The following is a 21,423-nucleotide window of genomic DNA, read 5'->3' as shown; positions in this document are numbered from 1 at the left end:
GACTTATTTCCTTGGTCTTTTCTACTTTCTCGTTACGAATGAAACTCTGAAGGCTATAATGTACAGGCAAGATTCGTCCGACCCTTTACTTAAATCGTGTGGATCGAGTTCAGTTACATTTTATTTTGTTCGACGATTGCCCGGCGTACGTGACGCCTTGCATTTCATTTGGCATTGGATCGTAATGCTCTTTAGTCAAACGAGAGTTTGTTGCGAAAATACTTACAACTCATGTTTATTTTTATTAAGTATTTCGATACAAGTCTGACGGGCTTTATTGCAGTTTGGGAAACACTTTGAGAAACATTGGCATAATAAATTCTAAACAGTCAATGCTGCATTTACTTGAAATGGAACGGAAATTATAATCCAGTTAAATTAAAAAGTTACCTGCTCTGTGCCTGGTTCATAATATCGATTGTTTTTTTTTAAGTGTTTCAAACTTACCTAGGTACTTTATGGTTTTAAATTTTACTCGAGTCAAGCAAACTGTCAGTGTCAACAGTCAATTATTGTCAATTGTGTCTTGTGTCTAATTCAGGTGGTAAGGGTGGTAATGGGGCCGATTCTCTAGTACACAATCTCTAAACTAAACTAAATTAACAGGGGCACTACCGCGGTTGTTTGACAACTACAATGTCACGATCGCAATCATCTCTGATTGGTTAATGCTCGCTCACTATTGGCTACAATGCATTGTTGCAACAAGAATCGCACAAATTCAGCCAATCAGAACAATTGAGATTGTAATAATGATTGATGCAGGTGTTAGACAATCGCCCTACTGGTCTAAATCTAGTGCTATCTTTTTCCGCAAGCAACATTATGAAAGGGATAGCAATAGATTTAGACGTGTCATTTTAGTTTAGTTTAGAGATTGTGTACAACAGAATCAGCCACTGTCGTAATAAACAAATATCGCTGAAAAGTGAAAACTGAAATTTAATTTAATTTTAAAATTTGAAAAATTGTCCGAATCAGCCTTAAAGTTACAATAAAAATAACGATAATATGTACACGGCGAGTTAAACCTAAATAACATAGAAGCATGTTTTTCGCATGAAACTCGTGTTTGTTATCAATTTAGTAAAAATATGGCAGTGTATTTGTTGGTGTTGTGTTTCGTTTTCGCATATTTGTCGAGTGTAGTGGAACTTTTGGATAATGCGTTGGCCCGGCGGCCTCCCATGGGCTGGATGTCGTGGGGCTACTATATGTGCGGCGTGGATTGTCGTAAAAATCCTCTAAAATGTCTCGAGTGGGTAAAGATATTTTTTAATGAAACCTCATAAAAATCTAGGTATTTCTTAAGAGGAAGAGGAATCAAGTCTCTCGTCTCAAGTTTATTACTTACATAAGGTTCATAGTTATGACTAAAGTGAATTTCTGCAGTTTTGTTTTGTTTATAAAATTGACTGAGTGACTGAGAGTTGAAATTGTCTTGCTGTGAGAGACTTGCCACTTACCAGGGCTGACCTCTGCAAGTTTTATTACTTGTAGTATCTTCAGTCTAGTGCTGACGTCATTAAATGGCGGCCACGCGCATTAGCAATTTGCTTGACTTTATATTGAGCTAAACTTTTTTTTTTCAGTGAAAAGCTAATATTGTCCGTGGCAGATACATTGTACAAAGAAGGTTACTTAGAAGCAGGGTTTGAGTACATAATCATTGATGATTGCTGGTCAGAAAAGAAGAGGGATGAACATGGCCGACTTGTACCTGATAGAGAGAGGTTTCCTCATGGAATGAAGTATATTGCTGATTATGTAATTTTTTGTCTTATAAATTACTAGCTTATGCTCGCGACTTCGTCCGCGTGGACCACAAAAATTTCAAACGCCTGTTTCACCCCTTTAGGAATTGAATTTTCAAAAATTATTTCTTAGCGGATTTCTACATCATAATAGCTATCTGCTTGCCAAGCCCGATCCGTCCAGTAGTTTGAGCTGTATGTTGATAGATCAGTCAGTCAGTCAGTCAGCTTTTCCTTTTATTTAGACTATTGAACGATTGAATAATTGAAGAGAAAGCCAAAGCAATGTGATTCATTATTTTGTGTGTGACCTATCCAACTGAATTAATAGGTCCAAATCAAATCATTTATTCAAATTAGGTATAGTCCGTACAAAATAAGAATTCACTCACCATTTTAACTCTTTGTGTCAACTGTCATGTCAAAAGTACGGCTCTAAAAATAAACACCTGTAGAAGTAGCCCTAATGTGACTCTTATTGTTAAAGCGAGATAGCTAAATACATTTAAGCTCTTATTAGAATGTGACAAAATGATTATGTTTTGTCCTTATCACTGTGGCCACTTTTTTTTGTTTGTCAAGATGTATTCGTACATGAAATATTAACAAACAATGTGAAGTGAGGTTATGTTGACCTAAGAGTTTTAAAGAAATAATTGATTTGTATTATGTTTTTTAAGTTATTGTGCAATGGTGGGTTGCAGTATACTAGGCTACAATAGCCGAAGCGATTGAAGGAATAACATTTTACAAGTATTGTACTTCTGCTTGAGCGAGAGGGACTGAGAACTACAAAGCCGAAATGTCATTCTAAACGCCGATGCACATTACTTTTGGCGGCGTAGTGTAAATGATTGTTAAAACTTTATTTCCCAGATACACAAACGGGGGCTAAAATTCGGCATGTACACAAATATAGCAAAAACAACTTGTATGGGCTATCCGGGTTCAAGGGACCATTTCATGAGGGATGCAAAGATGTTTGCAGAATGGGATGTGGACTATTTGAAGGTTGACGGCTGTTTTGTTGAAGAGGACTACCTTAATACAGGTACCTACTGTTTTTACATTCCATTTGACCAACTTCACTTAAGCTGTGATAACCTAGTGGTTAGGACGTCCACCTCCTCATTGGAGGTCGGGGGTTCGATCTGGGGCACACACCTCTAATTTTCAGAGTTAATATATTTTTTTAATATGTATGGCAACCATTTTGAATTTTACCATACCTATTAGTTTTTTATTATTTGTTGTTATATAAGTCCCGCAAATTGCTATTGCGGTGAAACCATGACGTATATTTAAGTAAAAATATACCATCAGCTCGAAACTTCAGTCTAGTGCTGACGTCACTAAAATGGCGGCCACGCGCATTAGCAATTTGTGGTACTTATAGCGGTAATAGAAATTCACTCTGTGAAAATTTCATCTCTACCTACTACGGCTCATGAGATACAGCCTGCTGACGGACAAACGGACGGACAACAGAGGCTTAGTAACTGCTAGTTTAAATGACACCTCAATACAGTAACAGGGTCCCATTGGCAACCTTTCAGATACGGAACCCAAAAAACCTTATAGTAAAAGTCCGCAATTTCATTTTACAGCATACATAAAGCTGGGAGCACACTTAAACGCCACGGGTCGGCCGATGGTGTACTCCTGCAGTTGGCCTTATTACATAGAGTTTATACACCATAAACAGGTAAGAGCACCCTCCATTACTGCGTTCATTACATTTACATTACATAACTATCATTATCTCTTTCTTCTCCTTTGGTTTTTGCCATTTACTCGTATCATCAAATTTTAAGTATCATTTAAAATATGAAAAATGGACAAACTGATTATTTACTTATTGACAAACTATAAATGTAATAAAATTACAAATTCAAATCAATCAGTACCCTTATTATTAATGCGAAGTGTGTTTGTTTGTTTGTTTATTAGTTTTGTTGGCTTTAACCATACCCATGCGAAATTCACGTCGATTGGTGCTCTGTTGGGACGTGATTGAAGGACCAAACCAGCAAACCAACAAACAAGCACACTTTCGCATTTATGGTATGGGTACTGATTTTGAATAAATTATTTGACTTTGACTTTGTTTTAGGCTGAGATCTACAGAACACATTTTTAAGTGGAAGTTTAAATATGCACCTACCCGTTTTCTAGAATACAGTAAACTTTTAAGGGATTTTGCTCAGACTTAAGACAGTGTTAAAATGAGACATGTAGAAATAATATAAATATTTGTCTCGTTTTATCTCAAGTATAAGCAAAGTCAACGTAATGCTATATTAATCTGTAGGTATTAAGGAGGTGCCACTGGTAATATCGGAATATGTATGACATGGATTTTCTTTGTAGCCTGATTACGAGAGCGTATCAAAGTACTGCAACGTGTGGCGCAGTTACCACGACGTGGTGACGTCATGGAGCGCCATCAGAACTATCATATCTCACTATCAAGACGAGTACGAGCATTTGTACAAGTTCCATGGCCCTGGACACTGGAATGATCCTGATATGGTACGCTTTCTTATTTATTTATTTATTTATTTTATTTATTTTATATCTAATTAGAACGGCAGTGCCACTTACACTAACTAGATGATTAATAATAAATTTAAATACAAATAAAGGTACAAGAAAAAAGACATAAAATACAAAACGATAAAAGATCAAAGAATTTTGAATATATGGCATCGACATATTTCATGACTCAGCTACTGCATTCAAAAAAAGGCTCTTATCATTTTTCGGTGGGTTCATCTCCTAAGTAACTTAATTATTAATTGTTTAGTTAAGTAGTTAGTTAAGTTCTTTTTATTTGTCTAGATATTTTGCAAATGCTGTGTACACATTTTATAGATACATTTATCAGCCTGTGTTTGTCTATAAGTGTCGTAGTTTGTGTTAAATTAATGTATTGTGTGTGTTCCTAATAAATAAAATAAAATAAAAAAATTAAAAATATACGTTTTAAAATTTAAAATCGGACTCCTCTGATAAAAACACCACATAGACGAACGGTAGCGATTATATATTACTAGATAATGTCCGCGACTTCGTCCGCGTGGATTTTGGTTTTGGTTTGGTATATTTGTACGCCGACATGGCTAATGTGCTGGACTATGTTTTTAGATTTAACAGCTTATGTTTTTTTTTTTTTTTAAATTCAGATTGAAAAAAACCCTTGACTGCAATCTCACCTGGTGGTAAGTGATGATGCAGTATAAGATGATAGCGGGCTAACCTGGAAGGGGTATGGCGGTTTTTATTAAACCCATACCCCTTTGGTTTCTACTCGGCATCGTACCGGAACGCTAAATCGCTTGGCGGCACGGCTTTGCCGGTAGGGTGGTAACTAGCCACGGCCGAAGCCTCCCACCAGACCAGACCAGAAATTTAGAAATTATAAAATTCCAAACCCCTGCCAGGAATCGAACCCGGGACCTCCCACTATTAAGACCACAGCGCTCAATGTATCTACACACATTATGCAAATAAAGAATTATTATTATTATTATTATAAAAAATCCTGTGGGAACTCTTTGATTTTTCGGGATAAAAAGTAGCCTATGTCACTCCTCCAGATCTTTAGACCCATGCAAAAAATCACATCAATCCGTTGTACCGTTGCGACGATGTCCGATAAAATGATCAAATATTGATATTTTCAACTTTCAAAGTAAGCTTACTATACCATCAAGTCTGGTATTTTTTTTTTATAAAGAATATTAGCCATGTTAAATGATCAATATTCCCCCTTCCTCTCCAACTAAGCGTCAAGCTTGTGCTCGGAGTAGGTACGACAATAGTGCAACGGGCGGGGTTTGAACCGTCGACCTTTCGGTTTTTCATTCCACTCCTTTACCTATTGAGCTATTGAGCTATTGAGGCTCATGAAAGGGTGATGATATACACACATATGAAGGGGCTTTGCTTGGACATTCTAAAACAGATTTTTATTTATTTTTAAGCGTAATAGTTTTTGATTTATTATGCAAAATGTAGATAAAATACGATTGTAGTATTTAGCGCCATTAATTGTACCTACCTATTTATATTCGGGCGAAAGACTGGCTTCCCATAGCACAGGGAATCCTAGTTTGGGGGCCAGGAACTTTGCATTGCTACTACCAGGGTTATGCACTTATATACCTTGTAAATTTTTATCAAATAAAGATTATTATAAAGTACGGAACACTCAGTGCGCGAGTCTGACTCGCACTTGGTCGGTTTTTATTTTATAAATATCTCCTTAAGTTGTTTGAGTTGATTTGTTTTTGCAGCTAATATTCGGCACAGGCTCGCTAACAGACAGCCAAAGTCGCGTGCACATAGCTGTATACTCAATGTTAGCGGCTCCGTTGTTACTAAGCTGTGACATGAACAGGATAAGTGAATATGAAAATGAGTTACTGCTCAATTTAGATCTGATAGCCATCGCTCAAGACCCATTAGGTGTTATGGCCAAACCTTATATGGTAAGTGTACATAAACGATATGGTAAGTGTACATTATAGCCTCAATAGCTCAACCGGTAAAGGAGTGGACTGAAAACCGAAAGGTCGACGGTTCAAACCCCGCGCGTTGCACTATTGTCGTACCTACTCCTAGCACAAGTCTTAGTTTCTTAGTTGGAGAGGAAAGGGGAATATTAGTCATTTAACATGGCTAATATTCTTTTTTTTTAAAAAAAAAAACCTCGTCACCTATAGTACGCGACAGGTCAATATGGCAATCGGGGAGGTTAATATGGCTAACCTGGTGCGGGCGAGCGTGCGTGACGTGCAAATGTGCGCGCTCCCCCCCCCCCCCCCCCATACCCGATTGCAATCTGAGCCTGTCGCGTACTATACAAATATTACCTACTAGCTGATGCTCGCTACTTCGTTCGCGTGGATTTAGATTTTTAAATTTTTTAATTTCCTGCGGGAAATCTTTCATTTTCCGGGATAGAAAGTAGACTATGTCACTCTCCAGGCTTTCAACTATACCCATGCAAAAAATCACATCAATCCGTTGCTCCGTTGCGACGTGATTGAAGGACAAACCAACAAACAAACACTATAGCATTTATTTACCTACATAAACCTCGTCACCTATAGTACGCGACAGGTCAATATGGCTAACCTGGTGCGGGCGAGCGTGCGGGTGTGCGCGCTCCCCCCCCCCCCCCCCCCATACCCGATTGCCATCTGTGAAACGCATCGTGTGGCCTGAGCCTAAGGCTGAGATCTATAGAGCGCACTTTGACTTTGATCAGACTTAATCTTGAGTTAAAACGAGACAGATTTATGTGAGAGATATAGCTCTGTCTCATTTTAACTCTGTCTTAAGTCTAAGCTAAGTCAGAGTGCGCTCTATAGATCTCACTCTTGGTCTGAGCAAAGTCAACGCGTGCTTTATAGATGTCAGTGTTTGAAATCACTCTGTGTTTGAAATTTGAATCAGACTCTTTCCTGAAGTCTAACTTATCCTTGTTATTTCTCAAAATTTGACCTTGCTATTTCCCTAAATCTGACCTTACTTTTTCTCAAAATCTACTTTGGTATTAATTTATAAAATGTGATGTTTTACATTTTTTTTCAATTACAGTTACAAAATCAAGTCACATTATGGGTGAAACCGCATTTACCGAGGAAAGGTGACAAATATCATTCAGTCTCTTTCGCACTCGTGAATTTGTCTGAAGACAGAGTAACTGTCTCTTTCACACCAGGACAGTATGGTTTGAATTCCACCGATAGATATACTGTTATGGTAAGTAAGATTTTACGAATAATCTAAATATATAAAAGGAAAAGGGGGCTGACTGACTGATTGACTGATCTATTAATGCACAGCTCAAACTACTGGACGGATCGGGCTTAAATTTGGCATGCAGATAGCTGTTATGACGTAGGCATCCGCTAAGAAAGGATTTTTGAAAATTCAACCCCTAAGGGGGGGGGGGGGAAATAGGGGTTTGAAATTTATGTAGTTCACGCTGACGAATTCACGAGCATAAGCTAGTGTAGGTAAATATAAATGACAAACTAGTTCGATAGTCCCAAACATTTGCATTTTATAAAAAAATTAATGACTAAAAAAAATTAATTACAGGTTACATTTAAACTAGATACTTAGTTACAAGTTTTTAGGATGTAAAGACAAAAATGTTTCTTTGAAGTTAATTATTGTTTTTTTTTCAATAAACGTATAAAAATGCGTATTTTCTTTAATTTCAGGATATTTTTAGTCAATCATTCATAAAAAATATCACTTTAAGTGACACTTTAGAAGTCGATGTACCTGCTGAAGGTGAGATATTTGCAGTTGGAACTTACACTGAAATTCATAGTTAGGATAGGGGCTACTTTATGGAACCATTCAGACGCCATATAACGTCATCGTATAATTATGTCGTCTGAATGGTAGAAAGGATTTTGACCAACGGGATTTTTAAAAACCTATAATACCCACGCAGACATAGTCGTTGGAAAATACTAGTATATTAGTCCAGTCAAATTAAATCAAAATATAGGGGTGAGGTTGCAATGATTCACACTTGGCTAAAAATTGGTAGGATTGTTGAAAACACTATTATAAATGAAATGTGAAAGTCCTCATCGATCCGACACACTGGAAAAAAAATTACTCGGGGTCAAAGGTCACAAAAACGGGTTTTTCGTGATTATCAGCAAAACGGCAAGTTTTTCATAAAATTAGCCCAGACAAAAGTTGTAGATCAGATAACAGTGGCTCTTAGGAAAAAAGTATACAGACATTTTTTGTAGATAATTATCTGATCTATAATTTTTGTCTGAGCTAATTTTATGATAAACTTACCGTTTTTGTGACCTTTGACCCCGGGTAAATTTTTTTCCAGGTGTCGGATCGATGAGGACTTTTCACATTTCATTTATTATAGTATTTTCGAAGTCAAAGTCAAATGATTTATTCAAAACAGGTAATAAATTACTCTTTTTGATGGTCAGATGTTGGATTTGTAAGATATAGTGGTGATAATTATTACGCAAACTTAAAACTAAAGCTACGAGGGTTCCTCAGATTGAGGATTGATCTCTGAAGCGTTCAATTCGCTGCAGCGATCAATCCTTAATCTGAGTATAAGTTTATAAGTTAGAATATAAGTTTACATACATAAGTACAATTTAATACGTAGATTTTAGTTATTTTTAAGGAGCGCCAGCTCGCCAACAAACTGGCTTACCAGTTTGGCGAGAAAAAAATAATGTAAATATTTGGTGTACCTACGCTTGTTATGAAAAAAAAAAAAAACGCGCCCTGGTCTGAGACCTGAGAGGTATTTTGAACAATCTTACCAATTTTCAGCCAAGTGTGAATTATTGTAACCTTGAAGTCTAAATTGACTGGGCTATATCTAATGTGTTGTTTTTCTTTTCAGATGCCATAATTTATACGACGTTTCCATTATGAGAGCGAAAGCTTTTATATTCAAAGTTTGTTCGGTACCTACTTAAATGTTATACCTGTACTTATATCAAAGACTGGCAAATGCATTAACTTTGAGAGCATGTTATTTTACTTTATAAAGCTGTGGAATTATGGTTTTGTTCTCTATTTATTTATGACAGAGCGAAGTGGGATTTCTAAATCTACTTGAGTGAATCTACGGGTCCCATCCGTGCCAAATTTCAGCCCGATCCGTCCAATAGTTTGAGCTGTGCGTTGATATATCAGTCAGTCAGTCGGTCAGTCACCTTTTCCTTTTATATATTTAAAACTAGCTGGCCCGGCGAACTTCGTACCGCCTAACAGTCGATTATTTTTCAGGCATTTTTTTAAATTTTTCTCCGTAAGAACCACCCTCGTACTTCAAGGAATATTATAAAAAAAGAATTAGCGAAATCGGTTCAGCTGTTCTCGAGATTTGCGATCATCAACACATTCAGCGATTCATTTTTATGTATAGAGATAAAATATATTAATTACAAATGCACAAGAAAAACATAGGTACATCAAGACTTCAGTGCTCAACATTACCTACCACCAGTACCCATATTATAAATGCGAAAGTGTGTTTGTTGGTTGGTTCTTAAATCACGACGCAATGGAGCAACGGAGATTGAAAAATCAAAGAGTTCCTCGCGGGCTTTTTAAAAACCCAAATCCAAGGTTATCCATACTAATATTATTATAACTGCGAAAGTGTGTCTGTCTGTCTGTCTGCCTGCTAGCTTTTCACAGCCCTTCTGTTATTTCCAACTTAACCAATTTAGATGAAATTTGGTACGGAGATAGCTTGCATCCCGGGTAAGTACATAGGCTACTTTTGATCTCGGAAAATCAAAGAGTTCCAACAGGATTTTTAAAAAACCGGCCAAGTGCGAGTCAGGCTCGCGCAATGAGGGTTCCGTACTACAGTCGTATTTTTTCGACATTTTGCACAATAATTCAAAAACTATGATGCATAAAAATAAATAAAAATCTGTTTTAGAATGTACAGGTGAAGACCTTTCATATAATACCCCACTTGATATAGTCACTCACTTCGAAAGATGAAAATAATAATTATTAGTTCATGACCACAATTTAATTTTTTTTGTGTGATCTAACCCTAAATTCACGGTTTTCAGATTTTTCCCCAAATATCAGCTATAAGAAGATCTACCTACCTGCCAAATTTCATGATTCCTAGGTCAACGGGAAGTACCCTGTAGGCTTCTTGACAGACAGACAGACAGACAGACAAAGTGATCCTATAAGGGTTCCATTTTTCCTTTTGAGGTACGGAACCCTAAAAACCTAGTTCGACGCGGACGAAGTCAAAGACGGAAAAGTGTTAAGTGGGTCACGAATGGGCAATGTGAAAATTACCGGGCCATGGCAGAACAATGTTTGGGAAACACTGTATTTCAGGACCATGTGGCGGAGTACTCCTTTTTGTAACAAGATTTAGGCTACATCATAGGTATGTATACATGTACATAGATGCGTCCAATTATATATATAAGTAAGTATAATATGTGTGAATTTGTATATATTATTAACATATTTGATTGAAAAATAAACGTTTTATTTATTTATTTATTTATTTATTACATATAGAATAGATAAGTACAATTAAAATAATTCCGTGGCGCCACCCGAATCAGGGTTCCTACTGAAAACCAGCGCTGTATGTTTTGTACTTGTGCAAGACATATGGCATTTATGCTGAGTAGTGACCTTTTTTTTCGGGTTGTGCCACACATGAGATACTTTATTCCGGCGCTTCTTCTACTTGAGGTCTTTTGACTTTACTACTCAAGTATTAGAGGCGCCGGGATAACCTAACCAGGTCTAGCTGGTAATGTGTGGTACAGCCTTAAAAATAAACGTTTTTCTTTCTTTCTTCTTTCTATTAGAAGGCTCTTTTTAGGGTTCCGTAGTAAACAAGGAACCCAACACGCAAACAAAGTCGCGGGCATCATCTAGTGTAAAATATGATACGAGTTTCTATTCGTGACTTTCAAAACAAACAGAGCAGTGAGTATATAAGGGCCTCACATAATTGGTGTTGGCAGTACTCCAAAGCCTTGGATTGTCTCATTTGTTAAACTTACGATTAAAAGTCTAGCCTAGGCGCCTAATAGGGGTCGAGCGGCACCCTAAAAACGGACGAGGGTGCTCGCTGAAATCTGAAGTGGACAGAACTGTCTGGAATATCGGAAAAATTATTTTTATGACTGGCAAAAAGTCCTAGGTTACGTCCTACGTGAGGGAGGTAAAATATATTCGAAGGCTTTTTTAAAATTTATACTAATAGACTAGCGCTTGGCTGCAATCAGACCTGGCTAAATTTTTTTTTTAAAGAATATAAGGTTTAGGTTTAGGTTTAAAGAAGTTTATTCTCATAAAGACAAAGTCACTTACATGAGAACTTAATTCTAAGAATAAAGTTTACAAATATTCGCCATTTAGGTACTCATTCAATGCATTTGTCGAAGTGATTCGCATTACTCATAATGTGAGCAGCTAATTCAGTTTTAAATGCATTGAATGAGTGTACATTTTTTATGTGTGCAGGTATTTGGTTATAAAGTTTAGCTCCTTCATAGGTAAGGGTTTTTCTGCCATAATTGGTTCTAGTTTTGGGTAGGATAAGGTAACTGGCTCGACGAGTTTTAGTTTTAATTTTTGTAAATGTGATATTTGTGTGGATTGTTTTATTTATAGTTTTCCTAACAAAAATACATGTGTTGTATATATATAACTGATGAATGTTCATAATTTTGGTGTCGATGTAAAGTTTTTTAGTATGTGTTCGAAAGGGATATGTGAAAAGAATTTTTATTATTTTATTTTGAGCAGTTTGTAGATGAGCTAATCTTGTCTTGGCAGCACTTCCCCAGACTTCAATCAAGTACATTAAGTGAGGCTTAATTAGTGTATTATAGATAGTGTAACGAAGCTCACGTGGTATAGTTCGTGCTAGATTTCTGATGGACCCAGTCATTGCTGCCAATTTGCTTCTAAGATGTTCAATTTGAGTATTCCAGTTTAAATAATTATCTAATCTTAATCCAAGGTATTTTTCGTTGTGTTTTTGATGTAACGGAGTATTGTCAATTGTAAGAGGTTGATACGATTGAATTAATTTGTTTTTAGCTTTAAAGATTATGTAGGATGTTTTTGAAATATTTATCGTTAGTAGATTATATTTGAACCATGCAGACAAAGTGTTTAAATCTTCTTGAGCTTGACTAATAAGAGTTCCAATAGATGGCCCAAAATAGAACAAACAGGTATCGTCTGCATAGAGAGTTAAATGACCATGCAATCCTAATTCTTGGATGTTGTTAATGTAGACCAAAAAAAGTAACGGGCCTAAAATAGAACCTTGTGGAACACCACATGTTACTGCTAAAGCCTTGCTTTGATGTTCACCTAATTTGACAATTTGTGCTCTATTAGTTAGGTACGATTGAAACATTTTTAGGGCGATGCCATTTATTCCAATTGTTTCAAGTTTTTTTAATAGCAAGTTTGGGCTCACGGTATCGAAGGCCTTTTTTAAATCAATAAAGATGCCTAAAACTATATTTTTGCCATCAATACCGTGTTTGATTTTAGTGACAAGGTCAATCGTAGCAGTAAGAGTGCTACTTTTTGGTCTGAAGCCATATTGTCGAGCAGAGATAAAATTAATTGAGTCAAGATATTGTTGTAGCCTATTGTACAATATTCTTTCCAGAACTTTTGACAGTACTGGCAACACAGAAATAGGTCTGTAGTTTCCCGGATCAGATTTAGAGCCTGATTTGTAAATTGGCGTAACTTTCGCAAGTTTTAGAGTATCTGGAAATATTCCATGTACAAGTAAGTAATTGAAGCATTCTTTTAAAGGGTTTGCTATTTGATTTAATATGCATTTAATTATTTTAGTACTTAAACCGTCTATTCCTACACTGCAATTATTATTAAGGTTAGTTATTATTTTAGTTATTTCATTGATTGTACAGGGTTCAAAAGTGGATAGCTCAGAGCCAGATTGGAGGAAAGTTTGAGGCAGGGCGTGGGAGAAATTATTGTGGTAGGACTTAGGAATGTTATTTGCTAGAATAGGTCCAATGGATGAGAAGTATTGATTGAAAGTTTCACAGATTTCGTTTGGATCAGTAATGGATTTATTGTCTATTATTAGTTTGGGAAGGGCAGAGTTTTGTTTTATTTTGTTTATAGCTAAATAATTAATCAATTTCCACATTTGTTTCGGCTTATTACTACATTTTTTAAATTCTTTGTAATAGTAGGTATTTTTAGTTGTTTGAATATATTTAGATACAGAAGCACTCTTTGTTTTAAATTTCATTTTTAAGTTATCATCATCTTGGTTCTTCCTGAGTTTTGTCCATAACTCGTTTCTTTCGTTAATTTCTTTAATTACCTCACGATTTATCCAATCTTTCTGCGGAGGGTTTAATATTTTGGTTTTTAATATTTTACTTGCATCTGTAACATTTCTTATTTGTTTTTCTAGTTGCATAAAATCGGTCACAGTATCTAACTCAGAATTGTTCATTAGGGTTGTTAGTTTATCATAGTCTATTGCTTTATATTGTAGCCGTAAATTTGGGGGGGGCTTAGTTTTTTTTATGTCCAAGTATAATTGCTTATGGTCAGACATTGGTGAATCAATAATAGCCATGTGAAAAGAATCATTCTTCAAATTGGTACTGATATGATCTATAATAGATTTTTTTGTTAAGCATTCTCTGGTACAGTATTTACTGCTTATTTTATTCAGAAGTATGTGTCCTGCACCTTTAATGAGTTCCTTATATTGTTTGGTCTTTTTGTCTTTTGTTAACAGGTCTATATTAAAATCTCCAAAGACAATAGCTCTAATTTTTCCTTGAAGCTGAGATTCATACGTATCAAGAAAGTCCTGAAAGTTTGTGTGTCCTGGATTGTAAATAACTCCTACGTCAATCGCGAACTTTTCAAGCCGCACCCATAAATAATTGTTTCCTCCAGAATACGTCGACTCTAATAAGCTTGATTTTATATTGTTGTGTATGTAAGCTGATACTCCACCTCCCCTAGAATCAGATCTATAGTTGTAGTAATGCGTATAGTTCGGAATTTGTAGTTGCAAAGCTTGATTTTCATTACTTATCCAGGTTTCGGTCAATAGAATCACATGTATGATGTTTGGAATTGTTCTTAGTATACACTGAAGCTCGTCAAATTTACCTTCTTTGCGTATGCTTCGAGCATTAAGGTAAAAAAATGTAAAGCGTGACTTATAATTATGTAAACTTTGATAGTTTTCGAGAACTTGGTAGGTGGTAATGTCTGCTTGACTAGTTGTTGTTGAGGATGGGCTTATTGCGTGTAGTTTTTTGTCAGTTTTACGATTTTGGGAGTTCCGTGTATGTATTTTATAGTGATATCATTCTCACCATTGTTTGTTCGAACAGCTAACTCTTCTTGTAAGGTTTTGAGAAATTTTTGCTGTGCAGGGGTCTGGTCTGAAAAAATCTTAATAGTTTCCGGCGTCTTGTTTTTGTTACGTAAAATATTTTTTGCAGTTTGTAAAGAATCAAAGCATACTTTAATACTTCGAGATTTATGGGTAGTATATTTGCCAATCCTAAAAGTTTTTATAGGTTTTGGAGTGTTTTCATCCATCAACGAAATAATTTTCTGGACTTCAGTTTCATCCTTTAACCTTCTTTCTTCATCATTAGCGGCAATGGGCTCCGGCAAACCAACAATTATGATATTTTTTTCTCGATTCCTGCGGTCTTGTATCTCTTGAACTAGCTGCTCATTAAGGCACAATTGGTTTTCGGTAAGAGAAGATGTAGTTTGAGAAGGCATTTTAATTTTACTGAAGTTATCTTCAAGTAACTTTATTTTACTATCTACTTTCGCTTCTAGTCGTGTAAAGTGACTTTGTATATCTTTATGCTCCGTCGACATGTTCGGCGATGACTTTTTTATTTTACTCAACTCAGTCTTAAGTTCTATCACGTCGTTTCGTAGCAAGGTTGTAGTTTTTTCGTTTGATTCTTTCATTTGCAACATTTGTGTTCTAACTTCTGTAATATTCTCTTGCATACTCTTCATAATATGTTCATTGGATTCTACATACTTCTCTAACAAGGTACTGATACGAGTAAGCTCTGATCGCACTTCCTTTATTTCATGAGAATATCCACAGTCATGGTCAAACGGCTGTTTCCTTTTACGAAGCGTTATTTGCGGGTCATCTTTTAAACTGCTCAAAGTTGATAAATCTGGTGTTGAGCCGCCGCTTGTAAGCGGATATTTTTGTGAAGATTGTTGGCCACTCATCATGATAACAGTAGTGATCAACAGCAATGATAAGCCAAGTTTATCATGCTGACTAATATTCCCCTTTCCCTATTAAGCGTAAAGCTTGTGCTAGGAGTAGGTACGACAATAGTGCAACAGGTGTAGTTTGAACCGGCGACCTTTCGGCTTTCAGTCCACTTCTTTGAGCTATCGAGGCTCTGGATGGAGATGGTGCGCGCATGCCTAGATGCTTATTCACTCTTGACTTGAAGGTACCCATATTAAAATTGGAGGGGAAAATTGATGCTGAAAGGGCGTTCCATAGAGTGAGAAGGGTTTGGCCATGTGCGGATTGGTAGACTTCACACACTTTTGCGAATATTATGGAGAACTCTCAGGCATGCAGGTTTCCTCACGATTTTTCTGTCGCACTTTTACGTGCAATTACTTAAAACGCACATAACTCCAAAAAGTTAGAGGTGCGTGCCCGGGATCGAACCCCCGACCTCTGATTCGAAGACAGACGTGACGTCTTCTTAGGACGTCTGAGACGTCCTAACTAGTGGTGTCAAATACTGTTAAACTTACATAATATAATATCAATAATTGTTATTAAAATTTATTGATAAATAAACACGTTAAAAATATAACACTGACTAAAAAAAAAAAAAAAAATTATTTTTGGTGATGTAACCAAACGAGTCGCAGGGAGCCGCTGGATTCAGGCGCCGCAAGACCGTGACGTGTGGAGTGGAAGTCACTCCAAGAGACTTATGTCCAGCAGTGGACGTCTATCGGTTGATGATGATGATGATGATGATGATGATGACGTGACCAGAAATTACGTTTTTCAAATTTTCCCCCCTGCGTGTGCTATAAAACCTAGGTACCTACCTACCTGATAAATTCATGATTCAAGGTCCATGGGAAGTACCCTGTAGGTTTCTTGACAGACAGACAGACGGACGCACAGACAGACGGACGGACGGACGCACAGACAGACGGACGGATGGACGCACAGACAGACGGACGGACGGACGCACAGACAGACGGACGGACGGACGCACAGACAGACAGACGGACGGACAGACAACGAAGTGAGCAAAATAAACTACACCATCAAATTACCCGAAAAAATAAACTAGCAAAAAGTCTATGAACGCGCACTATCGTTAATCGAACAGTATCGGTAATAAACAGAAATAACAAAAATTTCGACTATTGTATTATTTATGTATCAAATCAAAGCATCAACAAAAATAACAAAATTATTTAACTTATTTATTAACACTTCGTAGGTATTCGATGGGAACAACAAAATCATTTGATATGCTAAATTTATCATCATATCGATGTGGTGCTATTTAACATTAGTTGACTTGCTATTTTTAACCATATTCAATGCATCGGTATTTTTAGCGCATGACGTAATCGGTCGCAATCGGTAGGTATAATGTCGTCGCGCGCGCGTTTTGCACCGCGCGCCCCCTTCGAAATTTAATTTCCTGGAATCTTCGCGCTACCTACTTAAGTACCTACTGCAGCTACTTAGAACGTAGGTATAGGTCCTAACTATAATAATTTGTATTTTTTGATTTAATAATATTTTTTTATTTAAAATTGTTAAGTTTTAGTATCGCAGTTAATCAACAAACTTTAATATGTGTTAAATTAACAGGTTAATAAATAAATTGGTCACCTCTAGTCCTAACCACTAGGCTATTTAAAAATAACTAATCCCCACATTGCCGCCGCCGGGAATCGAATCCGGGATTTCCCGAGACCTACCACTTGTACCTAAGACCACTGCGCCAGGAACGTTGTTTTAGGTAGGTACTACAAAGTCCTGGGATTTAGTCTGGTTGGGTGCTATTTTTATACAAGCGTGACAGTTTTTCTTCCATTTTAAATCATGCCAAGCGATTTAACGTTCCGGTACGATTCTTTGTATAAGGCAATTAAGTGTACCATTCCCACGGTCCGCCATCCAATATAGCACTAAACAAGGCTGAGTTTTATGACTCGTGCGCCATTTTATGACCCTCTAAGTGTTTTAACGAGCAACATTTGGCTTGTATAGCCACTTTGGACAAAAGAACGAAAATGGTATAGAACTATTTATTATGCATAAGGAAAAATGCCTACCTACTATTTACTTATCTACCTATTAATGGTTCGCCACGAAATGAGACTTCACGTCAGTAGAATCTGCTTTCCGAACCGGTTGTAGTCTTGACATAATCTAAATATACATATAAAACGAAAAGGTGACGGACTGACTGATCTTTCAACGCACAGCTCAAACTTCTGGATTGGCATGCAGATAGCTATTATGACGTTGGCATTCCGCTAAGAAAGGATTTTTGAAAATTAAACCCCTAAGGGGGCGAAATAGGGGTTTGAAATTTGTGTAGTCATCGCGGGCGTAATCATAAGTGGTTCATGCTGCCCTATACAGTAAATAAATAAATTCATTTAATTTCAAAACGATTCATGTTTTAGGCGGACATTTTTTATTCAAGACATGTGTGATGTGAGACTTAATAGTTATTATGCAACTATTGTATAAAGAGGGGCATTAAAACACGAAAGTCGGTTGTAGTATGTCATAGTATGACTTGAGTGTTTTAATAGGTACCTAATTATCAACAGTTGCATACAAGACTTTATCTACACCCATAATATTATGAATTCTCTAAAAGAATAAAAAAAATCTGAAACAGTTAGCTTATTGCCAACATTAAAACATCCAATATCTTAATAGCCATTAAAGCATCCAAACGAGTGTTATAATTTTGTACTGAATTTCATTATAACACTCCTGTGAAAAAGAGACACCGCTATACTGCGGGCATAAATCTGTCTCGTCGAATCTTTTAAAGAGGATTTAAAGCATGTGTGTAGATAAAATAGGTATATTATACGAAGCGACATAATACAATCCATGTTTCAAAAGTGTATAAAAGACGTGCTTGGCTTAAGTACAGACGTGGCAAGCAAAAGATATTTGTAATCCTAATAAGCTGCGGTCTACGCCCTACAGAATGTTGCCCGCTAAGTTATTATCTTGCGAATAAGATGATTTTGGGCTGCCCGAAGATAAAGTGACCTAACCTACAATTTTCAACATATTAAATTTGTTCGCACACAACTTGTTATTGAAACACAGTGGACATAACAAAATGTGATAGCCACGCGAATATAGCTATCGGCTTTTGACGAATTCAGTTTCTTTCTCAGAGGTACGACGGTACCTTTCAGGGATTACAAGACAGACTAAGTACTATTTTGATTCGGCAGCATTGTAGGTATTTCTTGGAGGGACCACGGCTGAAAAAATACCCGTGGCACATTCCAGGCACTGCAGCACGTGGGAAAGACCACGGGGCTGCAATGGAGATTTCAATCTGATTGACTACACCGTTTTCTGCCTTCGATCTTTACACCGCCATTTTCTATTTTTATTCTCTCTTCTAAAGATCCTTTAAACACATTTGTTACATATAGTACCTACCTACAAAAGATGTACAGACATGCCAAGCAAAAGATATTTGTACTTAATCCTAATGAGCTGCGGTTTACGCCCTACGATAAATGTCGCCCGATAAGTTATTATCTTGCGAATAAGATGATTTTGGGCTCTCTGCCCTACAAAGTGACCTAACTCACATTTTACAACATATTAAATTGTCAAAACATGTTTAAATCTAAGTATATCACGCGTATTTATTACTAGCTGATGCCCGCGACTTCTTCCGCGTGGAATTTGGTTTTTAAAAATCCCGTGGAAACTCTGATTTTCCAGGATAAAAAGTAGCCCATGTCACTCTCCAGGTCCTTATCTATACCCATGTAAAAATCACGTCATTCCGTTGCACCGTTGCGACTTGAGTGAAGGACAAACCAACAAACAAACACACTTCCGCATTTATAATAAGGGTACCGATGGCGAAGAAAATCACCAAGAGGACCTGAATGTCTTATATTTATTTATTCCGATACAAATTAGTCTATGACTGCGATCTTACCTGGTGGTAAGTGATGATGCAGTCTACGATGAAAACGGGCTAACTTGGACGGGGTATGGAGTGGTACATTAGTAACTATAGCCACGGCTAAGGCCTCCCACCAGAGCAGACCAAAGAAAGACAACTAAGTATTTAGAACTTATAAATTTCCAAACTACCCCTGCCGGAAATTGAACCCATCACCTCCAACTTTTAAGACCACAGAGCTCACTACTGCACCACGGAAGTCATCAAAATGAAAAATTGGAAGTCTTCTAGGCAAGTGCGTGCTTGTACCTAACAAGCACCTAGGTAGGTGAGTGAGGAAATTTCAGGCGCATAATGATTTAAGCTTATTTCGTGGTTTAACGACACATTTTAATGTAGATAACGGGTACATACCGCGATTAATTTGGCGTTTTTATTTGTCGATACTTCAACCCAATTGCACGGGTCGAGGTCACGACGGGACTGCGGTGCTGCGAGGGCAATAGCGATACTACCATCTTTCGTCCCGTATCGTATCATTTCGTCCCGTCGTGTATCGTGGTATGTACCTGTTATCTACATTAAAATATTTCAGGCGTAGGTATAGTCTCTCATTTATGCTACCTGAGTATCGTCTAATTTTGGGTTTACGCCACTTTAGCGCAGAGGGTCTCATTTCGTGTAATATATCGTCGCTATAATAGCTTTAGTATGGCGGCTATTACATGTAAGTAGACTGTTAGATGAAATGGATAACTGATGACACTGGAGATTTTAGCGTGTGTTTTAGCTATGAGATGTTTGTTATGGGTACGGATCGTTTCATATTAAAGACCACTCACATTGTACCTGCGCAACAGGCGATTTAATGATCTACCTATATGGTGGTACGAAGAGACGACACATAAACATCTATTCGCGCGTTGGTTCGTTCAGTCAGGGATTTAAATTTAACCACCGGACCTACATCTGGCCCTTATTAAGTAGGTAGGTATATACGAATACCTATTCCAGATATAATCTACAAAGGGATTCAGTGAGATAACTACCAAAGTGACTAAACTAAACTTACTCGAAGTAACCTAGATTACCTCCCTATTGTACCCATTTACATGGGTAGATACTCATGATACCAATGTCACGGAAACTAATGCTACGTCTTAGTTGTAATATGCAGGATGTAACCAGAACGATAGCAAAATACAATAACAATAACCATATTATGCCCCATTTTGTAATTTTAGTGATTCAGTATTTTTCAAACCCGCAATGTATGGCGGGTCGGGTCAATGCCCCGCCAACGACGCGGCATTGACTCCAAGTGGCCTACTTACGCAACGTCCGTTGACCTCTAGCGTCAGTCATAAAAATAAATTTCTACATTCCCATGTTTTTGAGCAATTACTCTAAAATTATTTTTTTGCATTTAACCGCTTTTTATTTTAAATGAAGAACGGCAGGATAAAAATAAGGTATACAAAATACCTAGTAGGTAGGTATATCTAAGAACAGGATTGCTATATGACTATATCCCGATTTCGTTTAGAGAAAAAAAGGTAGAAAGGCTACCTACGTAGGTAAGTATGGCCATGCCTTCGCATCGCAGAACTTTAGGGTCGCAAATTTAATACATAATGATGACAATAGACAAAGGGAGTTCTTTGTCCCCAAGACGGGCCTGAAAGGCACCTTTTTGCTTCACCTGCGTGTTACACGCCAGCTGCAGACATTGGGGTTAAAGGTAAGAAGGGTTAGGCGTGGATTTTCTCGTGGGTCAAAGCTTCAACGCGGCTTATCCCTTTTTAATGTCCATAAGGGCTGCGTTTTTTTATCTAAATATATAAAAGGAAAAGGTGACTGACTGACTGACTGACTGACTGATCTATCAACGC

General features: G+C 37.0%; 2 protein-coding genes across 4 annotated transcripts in view; one reads left to right on the top strand and one right to left on the bottom strand.

Moving 5' to 3' along the window:
- LOC117983570 (pikachurin-like) overlaps positions 1-21,423 on the bottom strand; it is a 137,218-nt gene that overhangs the window by 69,214 nt on the left and 46,581 nt on the right. The gene's annotated exons all lie outside the window — the stretch shown is intronic.
- LOC117983562 (alpha-N-acetylgalactosaminidase-like) lies at positions 907-9,337 on the top strand. 2 transcript variants are annotated; one of them, XM_034970153.2, is made up of 9 exons: positions 907-1,258; positions 1,593-1,767; positions 2,631-2,805; positions 3,362-3,459; positions 4,125-4,286; positions 6,053-6,247; positions 7,362-7,526; positions 7,994-8,066; positions 9,175-9,337. In XM_034970153.2, exons 1-9 carry the CDS (start codon positions 1,095-1,097, stop codon positions 9,204-9,206), a joined length of 1,239 nt encoding a protein of 412 aa, XP_034826044.1. In that variant the 5' UTR covers positions 907-1,094; the 3' UTR covers positions 9,207-9,337. The 2 variants fall into 2 exon arrangements, with proteins under 2 accessions (XP_034826044.1, XP_069356097.1); XM_069499996.1 differs by lacking the exon at positions 6,053-6,247.

This window comes from Maniola hyperantus, chromosome 7 (genome assembly GCF_902806685.2).
Source record: "Maniola hyperantus chromosome 7, iAphHyp1.2, whole genome shotgun sequence".
NCBI classification, from domain to species: Eukaryota; Metazoa; Arthropoda; class Insecta; order Lepidoptera; family Nymphalidae; genus Maniola; species Maniola hyperantus.
This window is presented reverse-complemented; position numbering and strand designations above follow the sequence as displayed.

Excerpts from the sequence above, each read along its gene's own strand:
- LOC117983562 (XM_034970153.2), top strand. The coding sequence starts at position 1,095 with ATGGCAGTGTATTTGTTGGTGTTGTGTTTCGTTTTCGCATATTTGTCG. Across the intron at positions 2,806-3,361 it reads AGAGGACTACCTTAATACAG|CATACATAAAGCTGGGAGCA; the intron begins GTACCTACTGTT and ends TTCATTTTACAG. Across the intron at positions 8,067-9,174 it reads AGTCGATGTACCTGCTGAAG|ATGCCATAATTTATACGACG; the intron begins GTGAGATATTTG and ends TTTTCTTTTCAG.